The 10,162-nt window shown below is 41.4% G+C and overlaps 1 protein-coding gene across 1 annotated transcript in view; it reads right to left on the reverse strand.

The window, feature by feature from the left end:
* Positions 1-342: 342 nt before the first annotated feature.
* alkbh8 (alkB homolog 8, tRNA methyltransferase) overlaps positions 343-10,162 on the reverse strand; it is a 16,594-nt gene continuing 6,774 nt past the window's right edge. Inside the window, exons 8-13 of the mRNA XM_037678472.1 lie at positions 10,142-10,154; positions 9,926-10,032; positions 9,589-9,743; positions 8,859-9,130; positions 6,613-6,762; positions 343-1,001 (exon numbers count right to left, since the gene is read on the reverse strand). Of these exons, the coding sequence (XP_037534400.1) occupies positions 384-1,001; positions 6,613-6,762; positions 8,859-9,130; positions 9,589-9,743; positions 9,926-10,032; positions 10,142-10,154 (1,315 nt within the window). The 3' untranslated portion in view covers positions 343-383. The remainder of the gene's footprint in view (positions 1,002-6,612; positions 6,763-8,858; positions 9,131-9,588; positions 9,744-9,925; positions 10,033-10,141; positions 10,155-10,162) is intronic.

Consider the following 10,162-nt stretch of genomic DNA (forward strand, 5'->3'; position numbering starts at 1 on the left):
ACAAATCCTGACAGTCTTAGTCTTAATTCTCTGTGGCGACCCCCAAAGAAGGGAGCAGCTGAAAGAAGTGCAAGATCAAAATTTCTGAAGAATGTGATTTTTCAGGATATTCACACTCAAGTGTGATAAATAAAATCAGTTGTTTCTGGTCCTGTTTGAGCAGCTGACACATCTCCAGTGAACAGCAGTGACAACTTCAGACTTTTTTCTCTTTTTTTGGTCTTTGGTCAGAATATAAATTTAGTTTTTAGTCACATCTGCAGAGATTCTTTAAATTCTCCCATTTATTAGAACTGATCATTCAACTCAGTAAATGTTTAATTGGTTTATTAGTAAAGTCTGTCATTGTTTTTTACATTTTAGCATTAAAATAATTTAAAACGTCACTCCTTCTCTAACACAACACACCAGTTTCCCTGGTCATGATAGCTGGTCTTCACTTGGACTCCAGCCACCTGAGCACACAGCTGCTCCAGCTCTCCCTGCTCGAACACGTGATAGTAGCGATGGAAGACGGGTGCTGAGCTACCACCAGAGGTCTGACCAGCGTCAGCGCTTTGCTCAGAGTCTGAGCTGTGCGGTCTCGACCCAGACAGTACGCTTGAATCCAAACCTGGATGGGTGTCGGGTCTGGAGCTTAACCCAAAGGATGGTTCCTGTTCTACTCGTGTCTTCCCTCCTTTCAGGTGCCAGGGAACCAAAAGATCCTGTGAATTAAAGGCTGTGCGGTTGGTATGAACGCCAAGCTTGCTTTCAGTGACTCCGCTAGCATGTTGCAAGTTTTCAGCAGGACAGTAGCTGTGGGTGTGGCCGCTCGGTGGAGGTTCATGGCTCTCCTCTGAGTCCTTCATGATGCTGTGGTCTCTGCTCTCCTTGTTGTCTTTGAGGTATTTGGACTTCTGCTTGTTGTACTCTTGTTCAAAAGCCCAAACGTAGACGAGCCCCTGACCTCCAGGCTTCAGGAGTCTTACGAGCTCCCTCACTGCTGCCAGCCGACGCTCCTGCAACACACGGATATTTCAACTGATCTTAATAAAACTCAGAAAAGAATCCCTGTAAATCAAACAAACTTGATTTGTAGTTGTTTTATGTTGCAGTATAAACAGTCAAAATTGAGAATATCCTACTTTAAAACCACAACTGTGAACTGACTTCAACTGCGTTTATATTCGAGGCTAAATATTTAAAGCATTAAAGCAATAAACTGAATCTGAAGACTTTCTGCTTCGGACGAGTAGGAAAATTATTTTAAAAAGTCTTTAAACTTATTTAAAATGCCTAATTTTGTGCTATATCCAGAAGAGCTCATTTGTTAGCTGCCCTGATAAGAGACCTTCAATTGTTCAAGCAAATCAGATATTTTTTGTCATGCTTAGGCCTGTCGTGATAAACAATAAATCAATTAATCGCATGATAAATGAAAATTATCAACCTCATTTTCATTTATCGCTTTATCGCTTCTTTGCGTCTCTCTCTTTCTACTGGAGACGCTGGATGACAAAAAGCTCAACTCCAGTGTTCTTCACTGAGCCCTCCCGCTCTCTTTTCTCTTAAAATCTGTTTTAACCGTCCAAAATCACGTTTTTGGATCGTTAAAAGCAGCTAAGCTGAGAAGCTAAGCTACGAGCTAAGCTAACAGGCCGACCTTGGGATAAAACCTCCGTCTTGTCGAAGCTCCAAAATTCACAGTTGAAACCCGTGCCTTTGTGTAAAAAGTTTTTCTCTGCAAAAACAAGCTGAAAACTTGTTGACTGATTTTTTTTTATTAAAAGCTTTGTGTGAAAAAGGCTTAAGAGCTCAAACCACACCGAGCATCCACCATTTTGAGAACCGAAGAGAGACAGCCCACGTCACGTCAGGAAGAAAACGCTGCTTGCTCTCTCACTATCCATCCTTCGGTTCAAACAGTCTTATTCTGCCATCTGGTGGTCGAAAAAAGGTACTACATGCAAAACAAATTAACCAACATTTTTTCTTAAATTTAACAATAATTACTAATTATTGTCAAATTCCAAACAATATTATCGTTTATCGCAATAATTTCAAAGACAATCGTCCAGCAAAATTTGTTATTGTGACAGTCATGCTAAGTCGAAGGCATTTTGACATTTACATCACATCCACACTTTTGCAAAAATGTTTTGTGAAGATTTAATTTTCTTTTATTGTTTCAGCATGGCTTAAAGAGCGCCCAAGAACCCTACAGAGAATAGCGCAGTGCGGAAACAGCACATGATGCTAACTAACCTTGAAAACTGTCGCAGCAGACTGTTTGAGCAATGTTGTCTTGTTTCCACAAGGTTAAAGCAGGCATTGCAGCGTTTGGAGCGATTTGTTGTTTTGGGTTGCATCACAAGGTCAGACCTGTGACAAACACCAAATATTGTGCAATATGAGATAAATGGGATTCTGTGTGCAGAGCAACAATTAGGCCCTATTGGTTATTGATTCACTCGACCCCGGGGCCTGCATCTGCAAGTATCCACCAGATCTGTGTGACAATAAAACTCTGCAAGAGTCAACAGCAAAACAAAGTCAAACCCATCGGCCACACTAGACCTCGTCTTGTCTTGTAGGAATTGAAAACCAGCAGGAACCTGGTTTATAGAAGCTGCCATGTTGTATTTTTTGGTATCAGTCTGTGCGCTGTTGATGAGGGGCTTTATGTCCCACCTGCTCTCCTGCACACAACCATGGAGGTACATGAGCTTTCTTTAAGCATTAAATTAATTGCGCTAAACGTGTTAGAAAAATGACTATTGAAACATACAGCAGCAAGATAAGACCGTCATTGGCCCCTTGGCTTCATACGGCCACTGCAATGTCAGGAATCTGGGAGTTATTTTTGATAGTGCTTTTAAATTAGACAAACAGATAAATACAGTTGTTAAATCCAGTTTCTTCCAGCTAAGACTTATTGCCAAGGTGAAGTCTTGTCTCCCTTTCAGAGACCTTGAAAAGGCGATTCACGCTTTTAGTACATCTCGTTTGGACTACTGTAATTCATTGTATGTTGGTTTAGACAAATCATCTTTGCATGGTTTACAATGTGTCCAGAACGCAGCAGCTCGTCTTTTAACAGCAACTAAAAAACACGAACACATGACCCCTGTCCTGGCTTCTCTCCACTGGCTTCCTGTCCACTTCCGGATTGATTTTAAGATTTTATTGCTTGTTTTTAAAGTCTTAAAAGGTCTAGCCCCGTCATATTTATGTGATCTCATTAACATCTACACTCCAGTAAGAGCACTCCGGTCTACCAACCAGTTCCTCTTAGATGTCCCCAGATCCAAACTGAAATCCAGAGGTGATCGAGCTTTTGAGGTTGCTGCTCCAAAACTGTGGAACAGTTTACCTGAAAATTTAAAGAGCGCTCAGACTGTTGAGACTTTTAAATCTTTGCTCAAGACTCATCTGTATTCCTTGGCATTTCATCCACGCAGAGTCTGAGAACAAGTTGAGCTGATTTTATTGTTGTTGTGTGTTGTTTTTACTGTCAACTTATGTTTTTGAGTGGCACTAGATGCATTTTTACTCTTTTTTAAATTTTTAATCTGTCTCAACTGTAAAGCACTTTGGTCAGCTTTTGTTGTTTTTATGTGCTATATAAATAAATTGACATTGACATTGACATTAATCAACATCTGGATCTTTTTTTTAAATCAATGCAAAGTCCCGTTAGTTTAAGCGGAGGGAACGAGACTTAAAACTTGGATTGGAACCAGCCTACGTGAAGACCAGTCCCCTTTCAGATTCAACTCTCTTATGAGGCCGATGTTGTATATTACTTAATATGTATGGTCCATGACCAAACCTCTGTCAAAAAACAATCAAGGAAGCTTGCTCCAAACAAAAACTCAATCTTATCTACATTTGAACAATTTATCCCTCAGAAAAACCAGTGACAGATAAATGCTTTCATACATCTCCTCCTACATGTCTCTGTGTGAGTGCAGCTACAGCGTGCGCTCTCAGGACATTATTACCTGCAGTGTTCCCTCAGTGAGGAGTGAACTAGGCAAAAGGTCCTTCTCCTACTCTGCTCCTGTTTCCTGGAATATCTTGTAAAAACATCTGAAGCTCTCGACCTTGACCTCTGTAAGTGGCTTCAAACATCTGTTATGTTCATGACAAAAACCAACACAGAGATGTTCCTGTTTTTAGTTTTCTACACTGTCTTATAATATAGTTGTTTTGTTACATTTTTAAAATACCATTTTATTTTCACTTGTTCTCAATTTGTATGCATCTTTATGATTGTCTGTTATTGTCTATTGTTGTCACCACTCTTTGTTAAAACCAGGACTCTCTTGTAAATGAGTCCCCGAGGCTCAATGGGATTAACCTGTACAAATAAAGGTTGATTGAAAAAAGATGAGAAAATATTAAAATTTCATTTTTTCAGTTCACAAACCAGCACTTTGTTGGGCCCTCTTAGACTGGAGTGTAAGGTGTTGACACGGTGGTTTAACTGAAGTAGAATTATGTCAAAACATTAAGACACAATAATATCTGAGCACTGGTCCAGGCAGGAGTGAGCTGTGATGTTAACAAAGTGGAGTAAACCAACCAAGTTAAGTCAGGTCACCTGGACGGTTTCTTTTCATCCTTCATCCAAAGGACTTCATCAGTCCAAGCAGCTGCAACAAACTCAGTCCTGTAAGCAGCACACTCACATAGTGGACCAACCAGTTTGATGCTGATTTCTGGAGTCCGCCCTCTCCCCCGCTGATTCGTCTGTGGCAGCCATGGCCAAAGTGGTTCAAAACATCTCGTCACCATCAAAATGGTTGGTCCAATATGTGAGTGTGCTGCTTATGGGACTGAGTTTGTTTTGTCTCCTCGGACTGATGAAGTCCTTTGGATGAAGGACGAAACGTTTCAACAGAAAGAAACTGTCCAGAGGACCTGACTGAATTGTGTTGGGTTTTTACCTGGATTTAGAGCATGAACTTTGAAGGTGGAAGTAAGTTAAACTGGAGTTCAAACCAAAAAAGTCCATGCTCAATAATCCAGGTATACAATCCAACAATTTTCAGTCAGGTCATCTGGACAGTTTCTTTTTTTTTTCTGAAATGTTTCACCTTCCATCCAGAAGGCTTCATCAGTCGAGGAAACGCACAACACAAAACTGATTCTTCCCCCAAACTTCTTACTCCAAAGTGGAACAAACCAGTTATGTTGGTGCTAAGATGGTGTCTTTGGCACGCCCCCTCCTCTGTTGCCGGCCCTCTTCCTCGTCGACAGTCATGTCAAACTGGTTCAAACCCCAGGGCGTGCCAAAGACACCATCTTAGCACCAACATAACTGGTTTGTTCCACTTTGGAGTAAGCTGTTGGGGGAAGAATCAGTGTTGTGTTGTGCGTTTCCTCGACTGATGAAGTCTTCTGGATGGAAGGTGAAACGTTTCAGCACAAAAGAAAAATTTACTGTCCAGATGACCTGACTGAAAAATGTTGGATTAAACTGGAGTTCATTTATACTGGAGTTTGAGATACAAACTCCATACAAAATTGAGTTTTTTGCATAGATATGTCAGTCCTGTGACTTATACACCGAAGCGACTTATATACGTTTTTTTTTCCATATTTATAACTCAATTTTTGACTAATACTTTAAATTTCAAAGAACTGCAACAGCGAGTCCTCTCGTACACACTCGTTTCACTCAGCTGGTGCAGGTGGAGGAACGCTGGAGAGCTAGCAGCTCCGGCTGTAATGGATGGATGGATGAATGAATGAATGAATGAATGAATGGATGGATGGATGGATGGATGGATGGATGGCGCTGCAAAATCAAGCTGTTTTGACCATTAAATAAACACATCATAAACACGACGGGTCAGCGGTGACACATAATAAATGTGACTTATACACCGAAGCGACTTGTTTTTTTCCTCTTCATGATGCTTTTTTGACTGATGCAACTTGTACTCCGGAAAATACGGAATACAGTTTCAGCTTATCTGCTTTACTTTGACACCATTTTTGAAGCTGATTTATCTTTTGCAAACTTTAAATTGTACTTGTTTTATTTTTTTACTTGTATTTACAGGTAATCTCAAAGAGACATGTAGTCTCATTTACAAGAGAGACCTGTAAACGCCACAGAAACACGTTTAATAACTGCAGACGTTACAACTGAACTGTTGCAGATTTTTAATTCCTGAGTTACGTTCAGGTGTGCACATTCTTCCTCTTTTCTCTGGTGCCACTAGCACAGGATGGGAGAGGTCATAAAACAGAGAAGACTGACCAGCTGACAGGTTTTCATCTCCATTTGTGGCGTGAAAACAGCAGATATAAACAATACATCCATGGTCTCCATTTAATTGTATAAAAACAGATGGGTAAAACTAACAGACATGCTAATTTTCTAATATTTTTAATTTAACATTTTGTATTCATTTTAAATAATTTTCTGGTATTCTTTAAATACATTAAGTAAATTATGACATAATTATTAAGCATGTTTTCAGAGTTACAGCTGGCCTGATACCTTTCTAGGCTCTAGATTACAATTTCAAGGTCCCAAAATGGATCCAGAAATGTTTGAGAAGCTGTCTTCACAAATACAGAAGTCGTCTTTATTTGTGTGTGGGGGGTGCATACCTGCGTGGAAAAATGATGTATGACAGCAACAGAGATGCAGGCATCGCAGGAGGCTGTTCGAAGGGGGACGCTGAGAGCGTCTGATACAAACGCATGGAAACCCCTCTCTGCACAGATCTGGACGAGAGCGCTGCTGCGATCGCATCCCACCTGAGAGCAGACAAGGGCAGCTGATGAAAATATAATAGGAAACACAAAGGGCAAATGCTAAAATAACAGAAAGGGATGAAGGAGCTGGACATGGAGAGGAAAAGGGATTAAAGAGCAGAACAGAAGCAAAGAGTAAGGAGGAAAATGGGGAAAAGGCAGAATAAATCACAGAAAACTGGCGTGTGACCTGCATAAGCTCAGTGTTCTCAGAGATGATTTATCACAGCTACGGTCTGAGTCAGGATAAGCTGCTTACATGCATCTCCAAAATCCCAAACAGGAACATCCCAGTACGCATATGTAAACAGAAAATTAGGATATTACCATGGAAACGAAGCAAAGGCAAACAAAGACATCAGCCGAAAGCAGCGAGTGAACGTGGATCTCACTTTTCCAGGCGTTACTGACGACTCCCTGCATTCTGTCTTTACATGTTCTGTTGTTCTTGCAGAACCAGAGCCGCATCAACCACAAAAACAAGGCCCGTCACAAACTCACATCCTGCCAAACCAATGTGCAGAGCTCAGAGTATGTGTTGGGAATGACTCGCAGCTACTACCACACCAGATCTCAGCTCATTCAATGTAAAACTGATTAAGTTAACAGACATTTTTGTGTTTGCTAAGGTCCACTGGCTCTGGTGGACATGGTATTGTTCCTACAGAGAGCAAAGTTATTTTGATCCATTTTGGCTCATGATTTTAAAGCAGCTGCTGGAACTGAAGTTCTAATGAGGTTGAAATTAATTGTTTGCTGCTTCTGTTGCCACTAACTTCATCATTCTATTAGAAAAGACACGTTTCTACCGTATTTTCTGCCGTACATGTCGCACCGCCCAAGAAGTTGCATCAGTCCAAATATGTCTAATAACATGGAAAAATCCTTAAATATGTCACTTTGTCGTATAAGTCACATCTATCATGTGTCACCGCTGACGCGTCGCGTTTGTTTCACGTCACCACTGACAACCCGGAAATGTGGGTCGGTGTTGTGCCAAAAACTGATTGGCTGCCAAATGGCGGCCGCAGGAGCGTGCACGGGAGGACTTTAACAAGAATTTAACAAGATTAACACTTAAAAACAATTATTTGTTTGCTCGACTTTATAGTAAAGGTGTGTCTCAGCTGAACTTTTACTTAATAAATGAACTTTAATGGTCAAATCAGCTGCATGTCTCCGGGGCGGCGCAGTGAAATGAAGCTGACTTGACGGTTGCTCCAGGCGAGCTGGACAAAGGTGGCAGGAGCCGAATGTGTTAATAATAGCTACTTTTACCTATTATATGACACAACGACATGCCATACTACTTGACTGCCATCTAGCGGCTGAAAATGGTAGTGTTCAATATGTTCAGTCAGAATGAATGAAAACGGTCATATCTCTGTCAAACATTGGTTTATAAATATGGGAAAAACATAAATAAATCACTTCGGCTTATAAGTCGCAGGGCATGTAAAATATGAAGAAAAAAACACGACTTATAGGGTGAAAAATACGGTACATATAAATACTTGTTTAGTTGACTGAAAGGGACACCGAACCATCACAGAACTAGAGAAATTGCATTTCCTGCGTAAATGCATGTGTGAATGCTTATTGCTAAAGAACGTGCTGAAAAACGGCTGCAATTAGCTTAAAGCATGCTGAATAGTAGCTAAAGAAATTAGAAATAAGCTTAAATTTCCAAAAGGAAGTTGGGGGAGATTCATTGTGCACACTTAGGCTGAAAAAGTCAGAAACTAGTACAATATAGTTCAAACTGTCTGAGAAAAGCTGAAATTTGCTCAAAACAGGCTGAATAGTAGCTAAAACAGGCAGAAAGAAGCCTAAATTACTAGAAGGAAGTCGGGAGAGCTTATTTTTCTGAATTAGGCTAAAAAAAAGATTAAATGTTTGCAAAAAATGTTGAATTAGCTGAAAAAGCTTAAATTAGCATATATAAATAGTTGAAATAGCTGAAACTTGAATAAATAAGCTGAAGGGAGCAGAGCAAGCTGAAATTAGCAGAAATAAGTCAGAAGAAGTACAAAAATGTTGAAGTAAGCTGAATAAAGCTGAAAAGAGCACAAAACAGCTCATCGTTGGACACCACTCACTGTGACCAGCTGTGGGTTCACGCCCAGGTACTTCCCGTTTCCACAGCCTACATCAGCTAGCACGCTGCTGGGTGCGAGTGAGGACAGGAAGTGGCAAACACGAGGCCAGGGAGTGTGGCGAGTGCTGCTGAAGTGGGAGGCGATGGCGTCGTACACCCGGTGCACGTATTCCTCCTCCAAACGGGCTGCGTCGGCATGGCAACAGGGAAGAGGTGGAGGAGACGGCAGAGAGGTTGAGGCTGTCCTCTGACTGTCACAGGCAGAGGGGAAGGCTGGAGGTGACCGACAGGAGGGGGTGGGGGAGAGACAGTTACATTCAGCTGGAGATATGATGAATACAAATGTATTCTAATTTTATCTATTGTTTGAATCTTCTTTAAAATGTTCTCTGATTATTGTCTGTTTTCACAAAGCAGTGATAATCAACTGGTGGTCCATTCAATTCAGCTTCTACTAAAAACATCTGATCCAGGAACCAGTTGTTGCTGAAGAGACACGGTGTGTAGTGTCACAGAGCAGACGTTCATGGTTCGCCCAGTATGAAACCTGAGTTCAGCTCCCACACAGGCCATGATCAAACACAAAGTCCTGGTCAACGTCTTCGACTTGAAAGTTTACCAAAGTTTAATTTTTAGAGCAGAGTTTAGCCGAGAGAGACTGTAGAAAAAGCTTCATCAAGTTCAACTATACTCTGTTCAAATCAGTAGTGCAGAACTTGTAACGTCCTTACCACAGCGACACGGTTCATGTCTGATCTTGCGGAAAGTGAAAGAAATGCGGGTGGCCCTCTTGCTCAGAGTGAGACCGCTTTGGGTCCCGACGTCAGGAGGAGTATGAGACTGTGGCGTACATGCTGGCACCAAGTCAAACTTTCGAGGAGTAATCCTGACACAGAATAAGAACAATCAAACACGCAGCACAAATAACCAGACAGGGCACTGACAGCAGGATGGCGCAAGTTCACAATTTAATTTGGATTATTAAAAAAACCTTAATGCTTCAACAAAACCTGCAGATATTTCAGAAGCAGCATGAGAAGGACATGAGCCCGACGTGGTACGGCTTACCCGTGCGTCCAGAGGTATCTGCTCTCTCCTTTCATCAGCAGCAGGCTGCGGCCCGGCAACGTCACAGCAACAACACGACCATCCGGGTGACGGAACTCCATCACAGCCTGAAACAAGATGCACAGACATGTAGCGAGAACCATCAACATCTACACCGGACCACTTACAAAGAAAACACACAGCACAAAGAGACTAGCAGAGCAATTAATATCTTACCTGTTTTGGATAACTGTGCAT

The sequence above is a fragment of the Nematolebias whitei genome, chromosome 6 (assembly GCF_014905685.2).
Source record: "Nematolebias whitei isolate Nwh7 chromosome 6, NemWhi1, whole genome shotgun sequence".
NCBI classification, from domain to species: domain Eukaryota; kingdom Metazoa; phylum Chordata; class Actinopteri; order Cyprinodontiformes; family Rivulidae; genus Nematolebias; species Nematolebias whitei.